This window comes from Sus scrofa, chromosome 4, assembly GCF_054392235.1.
Source record: "Sus scrofa isolate SSC_HxYL_T2T_F1_AM1 chromosome 4, Sscrofa_HxYL_maternal_Yorkshire_Landrace_v2.0, whole genome shotgun sequence".
NCBI classification, from domain to species: Eukaryota; Metazoa; Chordata; class Mammalia; order Artiodactyla; family Suidae; genus Sus; species Sus scrofa.
The window spans coordinates 33690870-33715690 of record NC_139386.1 but is presented as its reverse complement, the minus strand read 5'-3'; the positions used below and the strand labels follow the sequence as shown (position 1 = coordinate 33715690).

General features: G+C 37.8%; 1 protein-coding gene across 7 annotated transcripts in view; it reads left to right on the top strand.

Moving 5' to 3' along the window:
• DCAF13 (DDB1 and CUL4 associated factor 13) overlaps positions 1 to 24821 on the top strand; it is an 82735-nt gene that overhangs the window by 3123 nt on the left and 54791 nt on the right. For all 7 annotated transcript variants that reach the window (XR_014843533.1, XR_014843532.1, XR_014843530.1 and 4 more), the window contains exons 2-8: positions 1485 to 1684; positions 2254 to 2361; positions 4659 to 4748; positions 6478 to 6633; positions 10898 to 10975; positions 13145 to 13227; positions 19980 to 20144. Coding sequence is in view for 1 of the 7 variants with exons in the window: in XM_005662912.4 (XP_005662969.3) it covers positions 1485 to 1684; positions 2254 to 2361; positions 4659 to 4748; positions 6478 to 6633; positions 10898 to 10975; positions 13145 to 13227; positions 19980 to 20144 (880 nt within the window). In the remaining 6 variants the exon portion in view is untranslated. The remainder of the gene's footprint in view (positions 1 to 1484; positions 1685 to 2253; positions 2362 to 4658; positions 4749 to 6477; positions 6634 to 10897; positions 10976 to 13144; positions 13228 to 19979; positions 20145 to 24821) is intronic.

Genomic DNA, 24821 nt, shown 5'->3' with positions numbered 1-24821 from the left:
GATCCCATGGTTCTGATAACACAGTACCATACAAAAGGGAGTTCTGCCTGTATTATTTTCAGCTATGGTAACCATTAAAACCAAACATTGAAATAAATTGATATTAAAGGCTTTGAATCGGTATTCCTGTTGTGGCTCAGCAGGTTAAGAACCAGACATAGTGTATGTGAGGATGCACATTTGATCCCTGGCCTCGGGCAGTGGGTTTAGAATCTGGTGTTGCTGTGGCTGTAACTTAGGCCTGCAGCTGCAGCTCTGATTTGACCCTAGCCTGGGAACTTCCATATGCTGCAGGCGAGGCCTTAAAAAGGAAACAAACAAAACAGCAAAAAACCTTTGAATCACTCTCATAGCATTAAATGGAAATTTTAACAAACAAGATCTTTACTTACATACCTAAATGAAATAAATGTATATATGTTGAAAGGAGAGACTTTCTCAAAAACTGTTATTGTCAGGGCATACAATCAGAAGAGTTTGAAGGCCACCACTGTAAAGAGCCTTTGACAATTTGGGGGCATGGGAATAACATGTAAACTGCTGTGTATTAGGGTGATTACTCTGATGTTAGTTTAAATTGGACCAAATAGAGTAGGGATAATATTGTAGTAGTCTAGGTATAAAGTAATAAGGGCCCAAACTAAGTTACTGGAGGTGGGAAAAGAACGCGATGCCTAAATAAGAAGTTTTCCAGAGAGCAGAAGACAGACCGTCAGTATTGGCATTCCCCAGTGTGGATGATGGAAGACAAAAGAATAACCATCATTTGAGTTTCACTAAATGTTGAATTACCATTAATGGAGTCAGAGAGAAGGACATGAGGGTGAAGTTGTGGAGTAAGAAGCTGCATTTACTTTTAGACATTAGGGGTTTTTATATATATATTTTTTAAATTTTATTTTGTTTTTTTGTCTTTTTAGAGCCACAGCATATGGAGGTTCCCAGGCTAGGGGTCTGATCAGAGCTGTAGCCTCTGGTCTCTGCCACACCACATCTGCCGCATCTGCGACCTACACCACAGCTCATGGCAACGCCAGATCCTTAACCTGCTGAGGAAGGCCAGGGATCGAACCCACAACCTCATGGTTCCTAGTCGGATTTGCTTCTGCTGTGCCATGATGGGAACTCTTCAACTCAGTTTTTTAAGCAAACAAACATGGAAAATGCTCAAATAGTAGCTGTCATCATAATCGCAATATTGAATGCCAATCAGTATGGTGATTGGTACTGGAGATTAATAGTGTTCCCTGCCCATTAAGGAGCTTTGAATTAAGCTGGGTAAACACATATCATGTGTTTTTCTGGTCATCCTGGAGAGGTTTTTGGACAAAGTCTTTAACCTTGGTATTCTTCACAGGGCTAGACATAGAACAGTGTCCCTTATAGAAGCTTTTTTGAATAGCAAATTGAATGATTCACTGAGGAAGACCACAGGAAATACTAAATATGAAGCATTTAATTAAGAGAAGTCATTCTTATTTCAGTTCCAAGAAACTATGATCCTGCCTTACATCCTTTTGAGGTCCCGCGAGAATATGTAAGAGCTTTAAATGCTACCAAACTGGAACGAGTGTTTGCAAAACCATTCCTTGCTTCCCTGGATGGTCACCGAGATGGAGTCAATTGCTTGGCCAAGCATCCAAAGAGCCTGGCCACTGTCCTTTCTGGGGCATGTGATGGAGAGGCAAGTGTCAATCTAAACGTTGATAATTCAAACTAAAAAGTTATATTACGAATGTTCTTCCTTTAGTTGTGAGTTACGGTGGGTTTTAATTGGTTTGATTTCATTTTTCTATGTCCTGGTTTTCTTTTAATTCTCAAGACTAAATTCTTTTTGATTTGGTAACCTCAGTAGTATTTATCTAAACCTAAGAAATTAAAAACATAGTAGCTTAAGGCTCAGTTTGACAGTCAGTAATAAGGCGTGTTTACAATACAGATATTTAAGTGTGAGTTTTTTCATGGAGGATGTTATTATCAATTCAACACTTAATTATTTCCTACTCTGGCAAGAAAAAGCTTTGAAGCACTTTAAACTAGAATCCAGAGTATTTAGCAGATTGAATTTACTGCTTGTTGATATGCTTATCCATGAGCATTGCATTATTTTAATCTAGAAGATTTTGTTTTTAGCTATCTGGTAAAGTGATTTATAGCCTTTTCAGTGTTGATTTTTCTTGGAATTTAGTATTTTTGTGCCTAAACATTTTATGTTTTTAGTTGCCTGAAATTTCCTAGTATGCTTTATCATAGGTTAGAATTTGGAACTTAACTAAACGAAAATGTATCCGTACAATACAAGCGCATGAAGGTTTTGTACGAGGAATATGTACTCGCTTTTGCGGAACTTCTTTTTTCACTGTAAGTATAATTCAGTTAAGTCATTAGCTCTTTTCAACATGTATAGGACTAATCTAATTAAATATTTTCTGAGTTCATTTATATGGTCCAAGGCCCTTTGACTTGACTCACAAACATCACAACATGATTATCACAGTAAATAAGAGATAAAAAATTAAAGAAGTAGAAAGAGTTTCTTTGTGTTGAGAACTCCTAGGATTTACTCTCTCAGTAACTTTCTTGTGTAACATACAGCCATGTTAATTATATTTATCATGTTGTACATCACATCCCTAGTACTTAGAACTGGAGGCTTGTACCTTTTGACTGTCTTCATCGAGTTTCCCCTCCCCAGCCTCCACCGACGGTAACCACAAATCTCATCTCTTTTTCTATAATTTTTTTTTTTTTGGTTTTGAGGTATGACCTGCAACGCTATGTTAGTTCTTGGGGCAAAACATGGTGGTTCAGTATTTCTGTGTGTTTCAAAATGGTCACCACAGTTAAGTCCAGCTATAATCTGTCACCATACAAAGATAATACATAATTATTTACTGTATTCTTCACACTGTACATTTCATACCTGAGATTCATTTACTTTGCAACTGGAATTTTGTATCACTTAATAACTCTCACCTACATCTCTCTCCCCCGCCACCACCTGCCTCTTTGGCAACCACTTGTTTGTTCTCGCTATCTTTGACTCTGTTTCTATTTTGTTATGTTTGTTCATTTGTTTTACTTTTTAGATCCTACTTTTAAGTGAAATCATACATGTTTGTCATACATGTTAATCTTTCTTTGTTCAGCTCATTTCACTTAGCATTATACCTTCTAGGTCCATCCATGTTGTTGCAAATGGCAAGATTTCATTTTTCATGGCTAATATTCCATTGTAGATAAGTATACCACATGTTCTTTATCCCCTCACCTATTGGAAGGCATGGAGGTTTCTTCCATAACTTGGCTCTTGTCAATGCTGCAGTGAACATGGGGGTGAATATATCTTTTCTACCTAGTATTTTTGTTTTCTTCCAGTAAATTCCCAGGAATAAAATAGCTGGATCATTGGTAGTTCTACTTTTAATCTTTTGAAGAAATCTCTGTACTATTTTCACTAGCGGCTGCACCAGTTTATATCCCCACCATCTGTGCATGAGGGCTTCCTTTCCTCCTCATCCTTGCCAACACTTTTATTTATTGGCTTTGATAATAACCATTCTGACAGGTGTGAGGTGATATCTCCTTGTGGTTTTGATTTGCATTTCTCTGATGATTAGTCATGTTGAGTAACTTCTCATGCACCTGTTGTTATCTCTATGTCTTCTTAGAAAAAAATATCTCTTCAGAGCTTCTGCCCATTTAAAAAATTTGAGTTGTTTGTCTTTTTGATGTTGAGTTGTATGAGTTCTTTGTATATTTTAGATGTTAACCTCTTATCAAAAATATCATTTGCAAATATCTTCTGCCTTTTCATTTTGTTGATGATTTTCTTTGCTGTGCAAAAGCTTTTTTAGTTTGATGTAATTCCATTTGTTTCCCTTGCCTGAGGAAACGTATCCAAAAGAAATTACTAAAATCAATGTTTACCTAATACCTTGAACATATATGCCACATACGAAAGTCTAAATTTCTTGTAGTTGGTTGCCTTGTACCCACCATTTCTTTCACTCTCTGACAGTCAGCTCAGTGAAAAGGCAAGCTATGCCTTTACTAACATTATGAAAATAGTCTTAACCTCGTGGACCCCTGAAAAATTCTTGGGACACTTTAGCAGTCTGCAGGTCACACTTTAAAAACCTCTGACTTAATAGTTTCTGGAGTTTTGTGTCACACAAAGGAGTTAACCCATGCCATGACTATAAAAAATGCCCTCTTTCTAGTATTTTTATAGATTTTCTTGCATTTTTTACATTTAAAATTATCTGGAACTATATGGCACATATCAGATTGGTTCTTACTTTTTAAATGACCACTCTGATCTCACAATACCATTTTATTATTATTCATTTTTCTCCCTAATTTGAATTTTATTGCAGTATGCAATTTCTGCCATCTTTATGACCTAACTTTGTTTTTACCCTTACTCTTCTGCTCTATTCACATTATTTTATTTTAAATTTTATGTACCTATGAATTTGTCACAAATCTTTATTATAACAAATTGGGACAATTCATCAATAAATACAGTACTGGAAGAATATGGTATGTGTTATTTTTTAAATTGGAGATGTTTTTAATTTGATGTATGTATTAGCAAGTTTACCGTTTATAACTTTTTCATTATCATCATCATCATCATCGTTACATATTTCAAGGTTGGTGATGACAAAACTGTGAAGCAGTGGAAAATGGATGGACCAAGCTATGGAGAAGATGAGGAACCATTGCATACAATATTAGGAAAGGTACACAAATAAATTGACCTATACTTTGCCTATCGAAATTTTTTTCTTTTACTTAAAATTATTGCATAGTTTTAATTTCTAAAAAAGATATAACTAAGAAATCAGAGCCTATAGGCTGCAATAATTGACCTGTTTTAAGGAATATTTAATGTAGTCCAGATCCTTTGTAGCAACCGAATTTGAAGTTTTTCAATGTTCATTTTAGTAGGGTTCAGTTTCTGTTTTTAGCTAGAGGATTCAGTGAAACATTACCTATAGTAAGGCTGTGGTAAGAAATCTATAAGGTAAAAGGAAAAAATAATGCTTTAGCTTTGGATTTACATTATCATAGATCTTTCACAAAGCTTAGAATTTGTTACTTAAAAGAAATCTTTAGGAAATGGAAAAAAAAATGTAGAGTACTTTTGGTATAAATTTTATTTACATTTCTTACAATATTCTGCAAATCAGATGATGTAGGTCTATTATAGCTTAATAATTCAGATCATTCAGCCTACCCATGTTTTGTAAACTTAAGTTTTGGTATTAAGTGAAATTGTAAAATTAGAATTAATCTTTAGGTATATGCAGTTTTAAAATTAGTTCCCCCAGATTTCCTGTTGTGGCTCAGTGGTTAGCGAACCCGACTAGCATCCAAGAGGACTCGGGTTTGATCCCTGGCCTCGCTCAGTGGGTTAAGGATCCAGCATTGCCATGAGCTGTGGTGTAGGTTGCAGATGTGGCTCGGATCCTGAGTTGCTGTGGCTATGGCTGTGGCGTAGGCCGGCGGCTACAGTTCCAATTGGACCCCTAGCCTGGGAACCTCCATATGCCGCGGGTGCGGCCCTAAAAAGACAAAAAGACAAAAATAAAATAAAATTAGTTCACCATTTGAATATTATGTTTCGTATTTATCTAGGTCCTGCTTTTTAGGTTTCAAAAAGTTCAAAATATTCTTTTTTGAAATGAGGGATCCAGTCCATGGTCAGGGTCTTGCTGCATGCTAATGGTTGATCTAAATGTTCTTGAAGGGACATGGAGGTGGGATATAAGTATGAAGTGGAAATAATTTGCAGATGGTAAAAAATTAGTAATTCCTAAAAAAAATTGTTTTCATTCTTGTAAAGAGTATTTTCTCTAGTAGTTCCAAAGATAGTCTTTCCCCTTCTCTGTGGTATTGGGGATTATTTCTTATGTGGAAGAGTCTGTAGGACTTGCCTTCATGAATAGAAAATAATTCTAAACCTGTGGATGCTGATAAGAGTTCTTAAAAGCTTAAAGTATTGGCTAAGTAGTTCCCTTTAATTTGCTTTGCAGGATTTATGAGATTTTTTTGCTTTTAACAATCTTAGCAACCACAGTGTCCAATTTTATTTCTCCCCTTAAATTTTAATCCAGTTGTTTGTATCTATGTGTTTGTCCTGGGAATCAGTACTTCCTGTGTAAAATGTGGAATTAAGTTTTTTAGAAACAACCTTTACAATTCATTAGTCTCCGCCAAGATCCTTCAAAGATGATTTAAAAATTACTTCAGTGATATGTATTCATAATTGATACATCCCATGTTAACAGTTTTCTTTTTTTCCAAAATGTGTGATAAGGAACATCATGTCTTATGGTAGCTTCAAAAAAATTTCTGTGAGATTTTCTTTCATAAATGAGAGTGTAGAGAAATACATTAAAAATATTTTTCTATAGATTTGAAGTACTAATGAAAAGACTCATCTCTAACAACCTCTTTGCTTTAAAGACAGTATATACAGGAATTGATCATCACTGGAAAGAAGCTATTTTTGCCACATGTGGACAGCAAGTAGACATTTGGGATGAACAAAGAACCAATCCTATTTGTTCAATGACCTGGGGATTTGACAGTATAAGCAGTGTTAAGTTTAACCCAATTGAGGTAATGCTTCTTTTTGAAGTATGTTCTGCTTTTTATTTCCTTATTATCTAATAATATCAGCTCTGTTTAGGAAACTCAAGTGTGTGATATGAGAATTTTCTTTTTTTTAATTTTTATCATAGTTGATTTACAATGTTCTGTCAGTTTCTGCTGTACAGCAAAGTGACCTACCTAGTCATGCATATATATACACTCTAAGAATTTTCTGAATTTTAATGGTGTTCTGGGATTTGGCCAGTTTTTCAGATTATATCAAGATCTGCTACCATTGGTCAAATCTCAGTGTGTTTTGCCCACAGTTTAGTCCCAGATACCCTGTCCAGCACTGTTGGAGGAGGTTGTGTGTGCATGCTTGTGGGGGCAGAATCCAGGCACATACTGTCCTGTACAGCTTCAGTTTTACTTGTGCATTCAGTACTCATGTTCCACAGATTAACATCATTGTACCTTTAGGAAAATGGTTTTTTGTTGTTTTTTTTTTTTTTTTTGGAAAATGTTCATTTTTCTGAACTCTCTTGGAGGTCAGAAAAGGAATCTTGAGCATTGTTTTCTTTGTTTGTGGCAAGGGCACCAGTACTTCAAAATAATATGCGTGATTATTTTTGTACTACATGATAATTAGTCACATCACATTTTCCTTTGCTCAGAAGTCTGAATTTTGATTCCTAATTCCTTCCCGTTTCAATGGAAGAGTTGGAGACTAGCCTGCTTACTGTTTATTCAGGTCTGCATTTGGGAAAGGAGGCTGCCCTGAAGGCTAAGCTACCCCCTGGACTCCAGACCCTTCCCTGAGCTTTTTCTGAATACATAACAATTGATGAACTAATTGTCCAGAAGACTCAGTGGAGATGCCCTTTCATGCAGAAAGAAAAGGAAATCACTGCATATATAAGCTGATTTTAGAAGTTATCAGATTATCTTGTTAGATGATAGAGAGAAAATCCTGATAGGCAAGTTTTCTCAGAGACCCTAACTGTTAAAAGGAGGGAAAAAAGTTAAGTCAAAGTCTAAGTAGCAGGGTACTGGACTGAAGTGTTGTAGTATGAAGTGAACTTGGCCTTGGGGTGCTGCCAAGAAGCCAGTCAGAGGACACCCTTCCCGCCCCCAGCACACACCTAATACACAATTCTGGGAGAGGCTACAGGTTTAAAGCAGAGGTTGGCCACCTACGGTCTGTGAAAAAAAAAAGTTTCACTAGAACACAGCCATACCCTTTTGCTTATATATTGTTTCTAACTGCTTTTGCCCTGCAAAGTAGAGTTGAGTAAACACTACAGAAGTCATATGGCCTACAAAGCCTAAAATACATGTATTCTCTGGCCCTTTAAAGAAAAAGGTTGCTGCTGGCTGGTTCAGAGTATCTGTCCCTGCTATATCCTCCTCACACCATCTCCATCTCCCCTTCCTTCTTGCCCTTGCTCGTGGAAGTTGAGATATAGCACAAAGGGACAAGCCAGCTTTGTAGAGCCAAGCCGAAGTGACATTGGGCAGCAGCAGGCTATGAACACAAGCAATTTGTAGGAGTATTTTATGTCTTACTTGCTGTAAGTCTAGGCTGGAACTGTATTTCCTGCCAGTGTGCCTTTGCGTTGACCTTATACAAGTCACAGCTTTTCCTATATTTGTCTCTTTATTTTTAAAATGAGGTTAATTGTACCTTCCAGTGTACTTTATAGGTTTGTTGTAAGTGTAAAATGTGATAATATATGTGAATATTTTTAAAAGATGCTGCCCAAATTTAAGATGGTGGTGTAATTACTATTTTAAAAAAATAAACAGAAGAAACAGACAGATGCTGATTCCTGCTTCTCTAAAGGGTAAATGAGATCTTTTGTTCCTCTGTTTTGGTGGAACATCTGTGTCAGAAGAGCTGATAGCCAATTCTGAAGTCATAATTAATTATTAGTGATGACCTAGCCACCAACCATGTTTTTCACATTTACCTGTATAAAACTATTTGTTCAGCTCTGTGTGTCCATATGTTTTATTAACTTTATTTATTCATTTACTTATTTATTTAGTCTTTTTTTTTTTTTTTTAGGGCCACACCCATGGCACATGCAAGTTCCCAGGCTAGGGACTGAATCAGAGCCGTAGCTGTTGGCCTACACCACAGCCACAACGACTTGGGGATCTGAGGCACGACTGTGACCTACACCACAGCTCACGGCAACGCCGGATACTTAACCTACTGAGCGAGGCCAGGGATTGAACCTGCATCCTCATGGATGCCAGTCGAGTTCCTTACTGCTGAGTCACAGTGGGAACTCCTGTTTTATTAACTTTATGAACTAACTTAATGGTAAAAGCAAATGGTAGCATGTCTCTTATCCTACATTAAACTTAATGGAAAGGGTATGTTGCTGTGAACAATAGAGTGTATTTGTCCCCTCCAATCATTGTTAGTTAATTTTCCGTTAAAATATTGAAGCTGAGAATTCTGTTAAAGCCAAAAGTTTATTCTGAGCACTGCTACATTTTACAGTGTGAAAGTCAGCTTTCTGTCTAGGTAGAATTTTTTGCTTTGTTCAAGTTAAAGTCTTTACTTTTAAAAACAACCTGGTCAGCCCTGGAAGTGACATAGTGAGAAATTAAGAAAGATTGAGAGGTGTCAGAAGATTGAAAATCTCAGAGAGGAAGTGGTTTAAAAGGAGGGTGTTAGAAGGAACGGAGAAGAGATGGTGATGGTAGCATTGACTTATGAGTTTTATTTGAATCATGTACACATGTGTCGTAGGAGTTAGTAGGCCATACAGCTGTTTAATAAATCACTCTTCTTGTTCCCTGCACACTTGCAGTAGGAGTAGTAGCAGCCAGAGGCTGAGAATTGTATCAGGAACCATGAGCGAGGAGGAATGGTGCAGGGTAGGATTTGGGGCTCCACTGGTAGGTAGAGAGCTTATTTTCACTTAATGCCATGGATTGTGTAAGCACTTTGCATATTTTATAACTGACTTAAAAATACTTGAAACACCTTGAAACAGTGGGACAAAGGACAGGTTTAGTTTATATAGAGAGTTAATAAACATGAGAAAAATGTTTAACTGCTAATAAATCAATAATTAAGGAATTCCTGTTGTGGCTCAGTGGTTAACGAATCCGACTAGGAAGCATGAGGTCACGGGTTCGATCCCTGGCCTTACTCAGTGGATTGAGGATCCGGCCTTGCCATGAGCTGTGGTGTAGGTCGCAGACGTGGCTCGGATCCCGTGTTGCTGTGGCTCTGGTGTAGGCCTGTGTCTACAGCTTCAATTAGACTCCTAGCCTGGGAACCTCCATATGCTGCGGGTGTGGCCCTAGAAAAGGCAAAAAGACAAAAAAAAAAAAAAAAAGAGTTTGAGTTGTGGCTCAATGGTAACAAACCTGACTAATATCCATGAGGATGCAGGTTCGATCCCTGTCCTTGCTCAGTGGGTTGGGGATCCGGCCTTACTGTGAGCTATGGTGTAGGTTGCAAATGAGGCTTGGATACCGTGTTGCTGTGGCTGGCACCTTTAGCTCCGATTTAACCCCATAACCTGGGTACTTCCATGTGCCTTGGGTGCTGCCCTAAAAAGACCCCTTCCCCCAAAATTAATACAGTCAGCCCCCATATCTATGGGTTCTGCATATGTGGATACAGAGGGCCAACTGTTAGGGACTTGAACTTCCATGGATTTGGGTATCCATGAGGGGTCCTGGAACTAGTTACCCACAGATACCAAGGGATGAAGGTATATAGGAAATGTTGCCATACAAATATTTTAGCTCCCTAATGCTGCCAGGTTGCAGTAAAATTGGTGTATTTCCACGTTGCGATGTATATTAGTACAACTTTTTGGAAAACACTTACCCCTAAATATTAAAAGCTATAGAATAGTTCATACTTTTTGATTTAGTAATACTACTACTAAAATTTTATCCTTAGGCAAAGAAAAGCTAAATATATGAAAATGTTTATTAAATGTTACTTATAATACTTAAGAGCAGGAAAGTTGAAGAATGGATAAGTAAAATACGTTGTTATAAAATAGAATGTAGAATTAGCCCTATACCATTATCACAGGCATCTAAAGTACGCGCATGGGCATTTAACAGTGAAAATACTTGATTTAGTTGCTGATATTACGACTGATTCATTGTACCCTCTTAAAATGGACTTTAATGTTATAACTTTGTATCCTAAACTTAAACATTATGGGCAATTAAATCATTTACTCATTGAATGGACATGGTTTGCTGCCAACCCTGGCTTTTAACTGGTGATTGTTGTATTTATTTTTAGACATTTCTCTTGGGAAGTTGTGCTTCTGACAGGAATATAGTGCTATATGATATGAGGCAAGCTACTCCTCTGAAAAAGGTGAGATTCTATTTGTCTTCTGCTTAATACAACACATTCCGCCATAAGTCAAGTGACTGAAGATATGGAGCAGATGTTTTTTAAAAAATTCTTTTTAATGGAGATGTTCTTAGACCCCAGAGTGGTTACAATGGCATTCTCTCAATTCCTTGTTGCTTTTTAGAGACCCTTAAATTTCCATGAGGTACTGTATCCTAGTCGTCTTTGTGTCTTCCATGATGTCAGCAAATTTTAGGCATCTAATTCATACTTAGCGAATTGGGAGTTGTTAAAAAAGCATTGCATCCTGTTATGTCAGGCCCTGTAGTCATCATACAACACATATCGTATTTTATTCCAGAAGGTTTTATAACAGATTGCTATAACCAACTTTATTTGTTTAGTTATATGCCAGTTTGATGTTTTATTTAGACAAGCGCTGTCGTGTTCAAGGTGTCAGATTTCCCAACAGTTCTAAACCAGTCATTCTGGGACTTGGATTTCATAGTTAATACAACCTTAAGCTGATTCTAAAGAGGGAGAGAGGAGTACCATTATAAGTAAAAGGGTGTAAAGTTGGTTTCGAGTGCTAGAATTAAGAGAGTGCAGGAAGACCTGAACATCGTTCCTGTGCCACAAGTCATTGTCATAGTCAACGTGTAACAGAAATTTTGAAGTATTTTTGTTATTCCTGAATCATTTTTATAACATGTAATACATTCAGAAATATTACAAGTAGCTGGTATTCACTGAAGTTTGAGCTAGATATATAGGATAGTGTTTCCAAAGTATCACTCCAGTTGTTTCACCCATTCATATGATGTGGTGGGAAGATCTTACATGAACTTGGTTGTTAGACCTTAGGCAGGTAGGTTAATTTGTGCTCCTCTTGTAAAATGAGGAGCACAAATATTAATATTAATATTATAAATATTAATATTAATAACTACCTTACAGCACAATGGTGAGAACAAAACATGACACTTGAAGCATTTAGCAGAAAACTAACATGAAGTACCAGTTTAATAAATGGTAGGTTCTGCCCCCTTACCACCTCCATGTTCAGTTGATAATGGTACTTCATTATTTTTAGGCTGAAGAAAGGAACTGGAGTCTGGCTCTCAAGGGCCCATAAAATCCAGTCGCAAGTTGTATTCTATTTATTTATTTGTTTCAGTCAGTAAGGTAACATTTAAATAGGGCTTGTCACATGTACGTCACCTTGATGGATGCAGACATGCATGTTTTATTTCTTTGTTCTATCTGCTAAACTATCAATGTTTCTTTTCTCTCATACATGTAGTAGTTCTCAGTCAGGGGTTGTACTTCCCCACCAAGTATATTTTTGGAAGTGTTGGAGGGACATTTTAGAGACTGCTACTGGCATTTGATGTACAGACTCCCAAGAGGCTAAATATCCTACGGTGGACGGTCACATACAATAAAACATTACCTCGCCCAGAATTTTTTTTGAGAAACAGTGTAATATACTGGTCCTTCACACATCAGCTCAAATCATACTTATCTTTTGAAACCCTTCTTCTTCACTTTAACCCTATGCTCACCATTAGTTTGGCCCCTGATTTGATACTTAATTATTTGCTGCTTCATTTTTTATATATTACCTTTTCTTATATATGCCTCATTTTCCTGACTAAACTGTAAGCTTTTTGAGGTCAAGGGACCATTTATTAAGCATATTTATACTTTTCAATATTTACCACTCATGGAGTTCCCGTCATGGCTCAGTGGTTAACAAATCCGACTAGGAACCATGAGGTTGCAGGTTCGATCCCTGGCCTTGCTCAGTGGGTTAAGGATCGGCGTTGCCGTGAGCTGTGATGTAGGTCGCAGACGTGGCTTGGATCCCATGTTGCTGTGGCTCTGGCATAGGCTGGCAACCACAGCTCTGATAAGACCCCTAGCTTGGGAACCTCCATATGCCGCGGGGGCAGCCGTAAAAAAGACAAAAAAAAAAAAAAATTTACCACTCTGCCTGTGTATTCAGGAAGTAGTTATTGATTTTCTTTTCCTGTTGCACCGAGCCAAGCTCTGTACACATTGTAGGTGTTTACTAAAGTATTTGCTTCAATCAGTGAAAAAAGAAGGAAAAGAAATAAGGTGGGAATCTATCCGTTTTAGAGGGACTTAATTTCATAGTAATGGGTTAATGTATGCTTCCTTTCTCAGGTCATCTTAGATATGAGAACAAATACAATTGGCTGGAACCCTATGGAAGCTTTCATTTTTACTGCAGCAAACGAAGATTACAAGTAAGTTTCACCCTTTTTTATTTTTTTATTTTTTTGTCTTTTGTCTTAGGGCCACACCCTCGGTATATGGAGTTTCCCAGGCTAGGGGTCCAATCAGCTGTTGCTGCCGGCCTACACCACAGCCACAGTGATGTCAGATCCAAGTCGCATCTGTGACCTACACCACAGCTCACGGCAGTGCTGGATCCTGAGCCAGGCCAGGGTAGTTTCCCTCTTTTTTAACTTAACTTATTTCTATCAGTGATGACTCATTTGTATAAATCTTACTAATGAAATGTTTTCCAAGGTAGTATTCCTTCATATATGGAAGAAAATTGCTATTTGTTTTGCTAAAAAAAAAAATTCCGCATTAGAGAAATACTTCTTTAAAAAAACTCTCAATTTTCCGAGTTCCCATCAGGCCTCAGCGGTAATGAACCCGACTTGTATCCATAGGACGCAGGTTCAGTTCCTGGATTTGCTCTGTGGGTTAAGGATCAAGCGTTGCTATGAGCGTCTGTTCTGAGCGGAATCAGATGCAGCTCAGATCCCACGCGGCATAGGCTGCAGCGACAGCTCTGATTTGATCCATGTGCTGTGGATGTGGCCCTTAAGTAGACGAAAAAAATTTCTCATAGTTTTCAAAATGATATAGACCAGGGACAGTAAACTATTATCTTTGGACCAAATCCTGTCTGTTGCTTGTTTCTAGTAAGTTTTACTGGAACAGAACCACATTTATTTATGTATGGAATATGGCTGCTTTTGTGCTGTAATGCCAAAATGTTTTCTGTTGCCAGTAGCTGCAACAGAGACCATATGACCCACAAAGCCAAATTTTTTTGTTGTTGTTGTCTTTTTAGGGCTGTACCTGTGGTATGTGGAGGTTCCCAGGCTAGGCGTTGAATTGGAACTGTAGCCACTGGCCTATGCCACAGCCACAGCCACAGCAACACCTGATCCCAGCCACGCCTGCAACCTACACCACAGCTCACAGCAACGCCAGATCCTTAACCCACTGAGTGAGGCCAGGGATTGAACCTGCATCCTCATGGATACTAGTCAGATTTGTTTCCTCTGAGCCATGACGGGAACGCCCCAAAAATGTTTATTGTTCGGCCCTTTACAGAAAAAGTTGGCTGATCTCTCTGATGTAGACCATATAAATAATGACAGGATTGGAGTTCCCTGGTGGCCTAACAGTTAAGTATCTGGTGTCACACCTGTGGTTTGGATTCGATCCCTGGCCCGGGAACTTCTGCGTGCCAAGAGCATGGCCAAAGAATGAATGAATGAATGAACAAATGAACTGCAAATATCTGCCTACAAAATATGTAGCTCTTCAGGTAGTTGATACTCATGTGGTCATGTTGTGGTCAGGTACTACTGTTACTTCGCTTAAACAAAAGGAAAAATAAAGTTTTAATCTTTACCTCAATATTCACAGATATATTATTCTGTGACTCCATGTAAAGATGATTTATCAGCCTTAAGTTCTTGACCTAGATGGAATTTTATGATTTCTTATATATTGCTTTAAAATTTGTTAAAGCGTTTCATATTAACTAACTTACTAGGACACATATGTTACCTGCTTTTTACAGATGAGGCTGTAGATGTCGGAAGTTTATTCTCCTAATGAGAAAAGAGTGTCTTATTTCATCTCTTTTTATCCAAAGCATGTAGTGTAGTGCTATGCATATGATGGATTTTTTTTTTTTTTTGCGCTTTTTTTAGGGCTGCACTCTTGGCATATGGAGGTGCCCAGGCTAGGGGTCCAATTGGAGCTGTAGCTGCTGGCCTACACCAAAACTATAGCAACTCAGGATCTGAGTCAAGTCTGTGACCTACATCACAGCTCACAGCAGCACTGGATCCTTAACCCACTGAATGAGGCCAGGGATTGAACCCTCATCCTCATGGATCCTAGGTGGGTTTATTAACCACTGAGCCACAAAGGGAACTCCTGATGGATTCTTAACATGTTTTTTGGAGAGGTCGAAGTTTGTCATTGGATTGAACTTAACATCTATACTTAAGTTCTTTGTTCCTTCTACTACTGTTATTTATGAAAATGTAAATGCTCAAAAATGGAGTTCTCTTGTGATGTAGCAGGTTAAGGACCTGTGTTGTCACTATAGTGGCTTGGGTTGCTGTTGTGGCGCAGATTTAATCCCTGGCCTGGGAACTTCCATATGCCACAGTGCAGCCAAAAAAAAAAAAAGCTCATACGTAAGATATTACATGACGCTCTCTTGGTACCAACTAAAAACATCTATTATGACTCTTCTGTAGTAAAAGGAGGCTCAATTGAACTCTAGTAACTAGTAATACCAAACCACATTAATTAAAACCCTTTTAGCTTTTATTGATGTTTGAAATTAAATGACCTTCTTCCAGTTAAAGACAATAAAAAATTGTCCTACTGACCAACCTTATTAAGGTTTCTAAAGTTTGTTCTATTTTGGCAAGATAGCTTCAGAGCATCCTTGGAATTTCTCAATTTTTGCCTTGGAAAGAATTACATATGGCACCTAAAGCAAAGAGCACATCTCTTGTAAGAAGTGACTGTTAGAATACCATAATTTGTCTTTTTGTTTTGTTTTGTTTTTGTTTTTGGTCTTTTTAGGGCCACACCTATGGCATATGGAAGTTCCCACCCAGGCTAGTGGTCGAATCAGAGCTGCAGCTGCTGGCCTGCACCATGGCCATAGCAACACTGGATCCTTAGCCCACTGAGTGAGGCCAGGGATTGAACCCGTGTCCTCATGGACACTAGTTGGATTTGTTACGACTGAGCCACAGTGGGAACTCCCATAATTGTTCTTAATTGAAAGTGATCTTGCTGTGATATCCTTTTTCTATATTTTTCATGTTTTATTTCCTGTCTTGCCCTTTAAATCATCTAATCATTCTCATTTAGAAACCTAAATTCAAGTCTAGACTCAACCAGTAACTATTGTAGAAATTTGGGCAAGTCATGTAAACTTAACGCCAATAGTGTAGTTTCATCATCTATAAGGTAACAGGATTGGGCAATTTCCCTTGTGACTCAGCAGGTTAAGAACCGAAAGAACCTGGCTAGTATCCATGAGGATGCACATTCAATCCCTGGCCTCACTCAGTGGGTTAAGGATCCAGCGTTGCCGTGAGCTGTGGTATAAGGTCACGTGTTGCTCTGGCTGTTTCATAGGCTGGCAGCTGCAGCTCCGATTTGACCCCTGGCCTGGGAATTTGCATATGCTGCAGTGCGGAGCTAAAAAGCAAAAAAAAAAAAAAAAAAAAAAAAAGATAACAGGATTGGAATAGACTATCCTTGAAGAATGGCTATGACTTGAAGCTTTGTTTATATAAACATTTTGCATCAAAATGGGTGATTTGTGTGGAATTTGTGTAAGTTCTTAACCTTTTTCTCATGTAGAAATTAAGACAATTAGTAAAGAAACAGAATTTACCAAAACAAAACAAACCTGATTGAGAACTATTGCTCTAGATAAGGTATATAAAGCAGTTGTCGACTCAGAATTTTTTATTAAAGTATACTTAATTTACAGTGTTGTATGAATTTCTACTATACAGCAAAGGGATTCCATTATACATATATGCATTCTTTTAAAAAAAATTCTGATTCTTTTATCATAAGACATTGCATGTAATTCTCTATGCTATACAGTAAGACGTTTTTTATCCCGTCCATGTGTAATGACTTATGTCTGCTAACCCCAGCACCCTCCCCCATGGCAAGCACAGGTCTGTTCTCCTTGTCCATGAGTCTGTTTTTATTTTGTAGATAGGTTCATTTTTGTCATATTTTAGATTCCACATATGAGTGATATCACATGGTATAGATGTCTTTCTCTGTCTGATTTCACTTACTAAGATAATCTCGAGGTCCATCCATGTTGCTGCAAATGGCATTATTTTGTTCTTTTTTATGGCTGAGTATTATTCCATTGTGTATATGTACCACATCTTCTTTATCCATTCATCTGTTGATGGACATTTAGATTGTTTCCATGTCTTAGCTATTGTGAATAGTGCTGCTATGAACATAGGGGTGCATGTATCTTTTTGAATAATAGTTTTATCTGTATATATACCCAGGAGTGGGCTTGCTGGACCATATGGTAGTTCTATATTTAGTTTTCTGAGGACCCTCCATACTATTTTCCATAGTTCTATACCAACTTTCATTCCCACCAACCAGAAATTTAACCTCAAAGATCAGTATGACTTTGGCTAAAGATTTTAGAAGAGAACAATGACTTGTCTCTTGATGAGAATATCATGGTATTTGAGAGTTTTATCATTGGCATCAGTGACTTTTTGTAGTAATGGTATTAAAAAATAATCTATTCTATCCTGTTCTGTTTGCTTTTTTTAGGGCTGAACCTATGGCATATGGAAGTTCCCAGGCTAGAGGTCATATCGGAACTGCTGCCTATATCACAGCCACAGCAATGCCAGATCTGAGCCACATCTGTGACCTACACTGTAGCTTGTGGCAATGCTGTATACTAAACCTACTGAGTGAGGCCAGGGATTGGACCTGCATCCTCATGGATACTAGTTGGGTTTGTTACCACTGAGCCACAAGGGAAATTCCCCAGAAATACTCTTTTTAAAGTGTAGGTTCTTTTGTTAAATTTTTGTCTTGAAATAATTTTAGGCTTACTGAAAAGTTATAAAAATAGTTCCTGTCAGCCAATTTCCACTAATGTTAATGTCTTACATCACCATAGTTCTCTTAGCAAAAACCAAAAAGTTAGTATTAGTACAATATTGTTAACTACAGACTTTATCCCATCACAATTCTTTCCACTAATGTTCTTTTACTATTTTAGGATTCAGTGCAGGATCCCACATTGCATTTGATTATCATGTCTCCTTAGTCTGCTCAGTCTGTGGCCTCCTCAAGCTTCCCTTGTCTTTTATTACCTTAGTACATTTTTTTTTTTTTTTTTTTCTTTTTAGGGCTGCACCTACAGCATATGGAAGTTCCCAGATTAGGGGTTGAATTGGAGCTGCAGCTGCTGGCCTGAGCCACAGCCACAACACCAGATCTGAGCTACATCGGAGACCTATGCTGCAGCTTGTGGTAATGCCGGATCCTTAATCCACTGAGTGAGGTCAGGGATCGAACCTGCATCCTCATGGATACCAGTTGGAATCTTAACCCTCTGAGCCACAACGGGAACTCCATGCCCTTAGTACTTTTGAGAAGATCTTGTCAGTTATATTGTAGACTACCCTTAATTTGGGCTTAACTGATGTTTTATTATTATTTTATTGAGAGTATGAATTTTTGGCAAGAATACCGCAAAACTGAAATGCCCTTCTTGGTGCATCAAATCAGGGGTACGTGATGTCAGTACCTCTTATTACTGGTGATGTTAACCCTGATGATTTAATTAACATGGATGGATCTGTTTTTTCCACTATAAAGTTGTAATTTTTTCCTTTTGTAATTAATATTTCTTCGGGGAGATACTTTGAAATTATGTCGATATCTTGTTTCTCCTCAAACTTTTGCTAGCTAATTTTAGCATCCAGAAGTATTTTGATGTTAAGAACTTGGTCACAGTAAGGCTGTATTCCTGCTGCCCATCATCTCTTGGCTCATGTGAAGCACTGTTTTTTCAGTTGTCAATTAAGAATTTTTAAACCTTGTGGAGTTCCCATTGTGGTGCAGTGGTTAACGAATTCAACTAGGAACCATGAGGTTGCGGTTTCGATCCCTGGCCTTGCTCAGTGGGTTAAGGATCCGGCGTTGCTGTGATCTGTGGTGTAGGTTGCAGATGTGGCTTGGATCCTGTGTTGCTGTGGCTCTGGCGTAGGCCAGTGGCTATGGCTCCGATTCCACCCCTAGCCTGGGAACCTCCATAGGCCACTGGAGCGGCCCTAGAAAAGACAAAAAGCCAAAAAAAAAAAAAAAAAAAAAAAAATTTTTAAACCTTGAAAGTCATGAAGTTGTCATTTTTACCAATTGTAATTGTACACACAGTGTAGTTTTCTAATTTTAGTGTACCCTTTGCAAAGCTGAGCTCACTCGTATATATCACTGATGGAGTATAAGTTAGTGTAACTTTGTTGGAAACGATTTGTCAACTCCAAAGCTTTAAAAATGCTCCTGCCTTTGGACTTAATAATTCTACTTATAGCAATCTGTTCAGATTTAGTTGAATCCATCCCTTTCAATTAAAGATTAAAAGTTACAAATTAGAATTTCAAAATTTCATTTTAAGAATAATAATGAAACATTGAAAACTATTAATAAATTTCTTTAAATCAATTATTTTAACTGATATTTACATATAAAACCATTAAAATAATTTCAGAGATTATTAATGGATATATGCTCATAATATACTACATGAAAGCGCTTTTTACAGTATTATCTTAATTTTATTAAAAGGTATATAATTAAATAGCATGATGAAAAGATTAGAAATGATTACACTGTACTAACTGACTTTCCCTGGGCAGTGGAATTAAAATAGGTTTTGTACACTTTTTGTATTCTTTTGAAGTTTGCACATTTTCTACAGTGGAATTATGCTTATAAGGATGAAGATGTGTAAATATAACCTTAAGGAAAAATAAAAAAACCTCTTGGTATTTTTCCCTCTCCCTTAGCTGTTATGTAAAAATTGAGCTGTTTATTTAGATATGCATTATTTAGCTAGTAGTCTTATTTTCACTAGTTCTCTTAGTACTGCATATGCTCTTTTAAAATAGAAATTCATGTCAAATAATTTAAAATCCTTTTACAGCTTATATACTTTTGATATGCGTGCGCTGGACACCCCTGTAATGGTGCATATGGATCATGTGTCTGCGGTGCTTGATGTGGATTACTCTCCCACTGGGAAAGAGTTTGTGTCTGCTAGTTTTGATAAGTCTATTCGAATCTTTCCTGTGGACAAAAGTAGAAGCAGGTATGTAATAACCAATAAACATTTGTTTGTGATTTTTTTTTTTTCCTTGATCCTCATTTATCTTTTTTGAAAAGTTATTTGATTGTGTGTTTATGATGGGGCTCACACTATGTATTGTGACTTGGGGTACCAACTTCCAGTGCATCATCTATGGCAGAACATCAGCCTACTGGGCAGTTTCTTCATTGAACAGGATATTATCTTTATATAATTCATTGCCATGAAATCTTAGTGTTTGCCTTAGAGTAAAACATTATTTTTAAGTGTTTTATAATAATTTTTTTAAATAAAGACTTAATTTTTTTCAGAGGAGTTTTAGGTTTACAGCAAAATTGAGAGGAAAGTAGAGAGATGTCCCATATATCCTCAGCCCCTACTCATGCGTAGCCTCATAGGAGGGTACGTTTCTTACCCCGCCAGATTGTAGGATGGACCTACACTGACACATCATGATTGCCTTAAATTCATAGTTTACCTTCGGGTTCACTCTTGATATTTTTCACTGCCCTAAAATCTAGTAAACTTTAAAAAAAATTTAGTGAAAACTTAGATAAAGATTTCCCTAGTGCAGTTTAAGAGTGATTAATAACAATAATACTGGCTCTCCCAGACCACTGGGGATATGCAACACCCCCCACCCGACATGATGGCAGTAAGGAGCACCAATAACAAGAATGATGATTAGTATTAAATGTTATAACAGGGGGAAAAATGATATTAAAATTTAAAAAGAAGATAGATCGTAAAATTATATATGTATATAAGGATATGTGTATATATATCCATAAAATACATGCATGCATGTAGGCTATACATATACTTGCTTGGGTGGCCTAGTCTTGCTTCATGGAATTAGAGTTCACTGTGGGAAAAGGTGGATGTGGTAAAAGATAACAAGGAATGATTGGAAATTGTAGAAAAGGAAAAAAGAAAACTCAGTAGAATCAGGGAAGGAAAGAACAGAGAACCTATGCATTAAGGATGGGAGGTGAAGATTGGGGCTGGAGGACAAGGGTGTGGAGCTGGTAACGCACTTTCCCCGGCTTCGTAAAGATTGATCACAGAGCATTTTTCTGGGACCCTTGCTTCACTTAAAACAAGCTTAGAGAACGTTCAGTTTGGTGTTTTAACTGGAACACGGTGACGAAGACGTCTTACCATTTTAGTGCAGTGATGAGAATTTTGATCCTTATGCTTGAGGATAAGTAGCCTAGCTTCTACAGTGGTAAAGGTTTCTGAACTTTCTGAAAAAATGATGTTCATTTTCAAAGGCACATCCTCTTGACTTACCATCTTTTTGTTCGTTCCATCAGTGCCAGGACTAGGGTATTTCTAAGTGAGCTGCCCAGGGTATAGGATTCAAGGAGTTTCTCATTCTCAGGGTCATGCAGGTGCCAACCATGCATCTGCCCACCCTGAAAGTAAGAACCTCTTAAAGTGTACACCATAGGTACTTCACTAGTCCCAGCCCTGTGTTCGCAACCAAAAGATCTTTCAGATGGAGCCTCTTCCTTAGAGTTATGCAGCTCTTCCATACCTTTTTTGGTCATAGCCAATCAGCTTGTCTAACTCTGTGGTATTTTCCCTTGTGACAGTTGCCTTCTCTCCTCTAATTTGAGCAAATGATATTTTATATCATGATGAATTATTAGCAGATAATTGTCATTATCACCATTTATATGATTAAAAAGGTACTTGTGAGTTTCTGCTGTGGCTCAGTGGGTTAAGAACGCAACGCAGTATCCATGAGGATGCAGGTTTGATCCCTGACCTCGCTCAGTGGTTTAAGGATGCAGTATTGCCACAAGCTGCAGTGTAGGTTGCAGATGCAGCTTGGATCTGGCATTGCTATGGCTGTGGCATTGGCCAGCAGTTGCAGCTCCACTTTGACCCCCAGCCTGGGAACTTCCTTATGCTGCAGGTGTGGCATAAAAAGAAAAAAAAAAAAAAAAAAAGTTGCTTGAATTTGAATCAAAAGCATATTGACTTGGTGTTCTGGTGATTTTGACCTTCATTCCATCAGCTCCCTTGAAGAACTACTGGGGTTGTTTCCTAAGTGGCTGTTGGAGCTAATCTGATATTCTCCAGACTGTCACAAAGGTTCATGGGAATAATTCAGTCAGGCCCAAGGCAAGACTGATAGTTTCTATTCTTCTTACCTCTCTGGAAAATATTAAAAATCAAGAGAGTGTGACCCTCCATCATGTCTCAGCACTAAGATCTCCAAAGGTGGTAAATAGGACAATACTTTTCTAACATGATGCATAAGCAGACACAAAGAATGGGAAAGAACAAAGAAAGACTATGAGAAATGGGAATGTTTGGGCACCTATGATCCCAAGAGCCCCCCGACTGAGTTCAAGCTGAATTATTCTAAAGCTAATGTGGGCAGTTAAAAAATGAGTCTAGTTAAAAGCGCAGATTATTCCAAAATTGTATGAAGTGGGGACTTATACCACATCTCCAGGGAATTTTCTCCTGATATCATTTGGAGATATTTTAAATTACAACTTTAATATGTGTTACTTCCTGTTGGATTTAGATATAAATGGTATTCCCACTGACTTTAACCTTTGTCTGCTTAAAAGCTACTTCTGGTTTGTTTCTGTGGTCACTCTAGTTTCCTATCATTATAAACATCAAATAATACAGACAATACTTCGAATAACCTGTGGGTTTTTTTGTCTTTTTTTTAGGGCTGCACCTACGACATATGGAGGTTCCCAGGCTAGGGGTCGAGCTGTATGTAGCTGCCAGCTGTAGCTGTAGCTGCCAGCCTACACCACAGCCAATAGCAATGCAGGATCTGCGACCTACACCACAGCTCACAGCAACGCCGGATCCTTAACCCACTGAGCTTTAAGGATCAAACCTGCATCCTCATGGATCCTAGTCAGATGTTTCACTGAGCCATGATGGAAACTCCCTGTTTTGTTTTTTTTTTTAACTTTCCTTTGAAAGACTTTAAAGTATATTTTTAAGGTAAATTTTGAGTAGGTCTTCAAAAACTACAGTTAAATCTGTATTTGAAAGTAGGCCTCTACTGGGATATTCATTATTTACTTAGCAAACAAGTAAATCAGTTGCATTCACTTGGAACAATTATTTATCTTGATGATGTAAAAAATTTAAGTTTTTAAACATATTTATCTCCAAATACTGTAACTTATATTTACCTTTATGTATCTAAGTGCAAGCATAAAAACATCTAGAAGTTAAGAACTCTGTATCATTTACCATCAAGGAGCATTCTGAGTTGGTTAAGTGACTAACCATTGGATTTGTCTGATCTAATAATATATGAACAGATTATTTTTAGTGGTTACCAAAGCCTAAATAAATTTCTTTTTCTTTTTTTTCTTTTTTCTTTTGTCTTTTTGCCTCTTCTAGGGCTGCTCCCACGGCATATGGAGGTTCCCAGGCTAGGGGTCCAATCGGAGCTGTAGCCGCCAGCCTACACCAGAGCCACAGCAACTTGGGATCCAAGCCGTGTCTGTGACCTACACCACAGCTCACGGCAACACTGGATCCTTAACCCACTGAGCAAGGCCAGGAATCAAACCCTCAACCTCATGGTTCCTAGTTAGATTCGTTAACCACTGCGCCACGACGGGAACTCCATGAATTTCTTAATATTTAAGTTCAATACATTGCTTTGGGGAAAAAGGATCTTAAATAGGTGAAGATTATAAGAATTGAGTCGTGTAAAAGCAGAGCATTGAGAGAAGAAAGAGCAGTCGGTCTCGTCTACTTTTTGTTTTAATAATAGGATGTTCTGGAGTTCCCGTCGTGGCGCAGTGGTTAACGAATCCGACTAGGAACCATGAGGTTGCGAGTTCGGTCCCTGCCCTTGCTCAGTGGGTTAACGATCCGGCGTTGCCGTGAGCTGTGGTGTAGGTTGCAGACGTGGCTCGGATCCCGCGTTGCTGTGGCTCTGGCGTAGGCCGGTGGCTACAGCTCCGATTCAACCCCTAGCCTGGGAACCTCCATATGCCGCGGGAGCGGCCCAAGAAATAGCAACAACAACAACAAAAGACAAAAAAAAGACAAAAAAATAAATAAATAATAGGATGTTCTTTCTGATCCTCCTCCCTCATTTAGAAGTAAGTTTCTCATGTTTTATCTACATGTTCATTTAAGAGCTCAAATTGTATCTGTTAGAAACAGTGTAATAGACCAGTTTTATAAGTGAAGTTCAGAGATGTTTTTATAGATATGAATTCTTTTTGATTTCATCATCGTGTATAGGTTTTCTTTTACCATGCAGAGTTTGCTGAATCTGTTTCCTTTCTCTTAAGAACTCTGTATTTTGAATCGCTTAATCCAGATATGGAAATTTTACTGCTCCAGAAGTATCATCTTTTTATTTTTTCTGACCTTGGGTTTTATTTGCTTTTTAATGCTCTGCTTAACACTTCCTGATATAGTATCTTCTGTGAATTCACTTAGCATGTTTCACAGCCTTCCAAAGAGGTATGATATTTAACATCTCCATTTGTTAAATGATTCTTTAACTCACCAGACACCTCTCTAGCCCTCCCTTTCTTTTCACATACGGAAAACATCAACTCTTAGTTCAGTTAATTAAGATTTTTAAACAATTTGACCAAAACAGAAATCAGACAATAGGATCAACATATCAGGATGTGCTCTTTGAATGTTGTTGCATTTATTTTC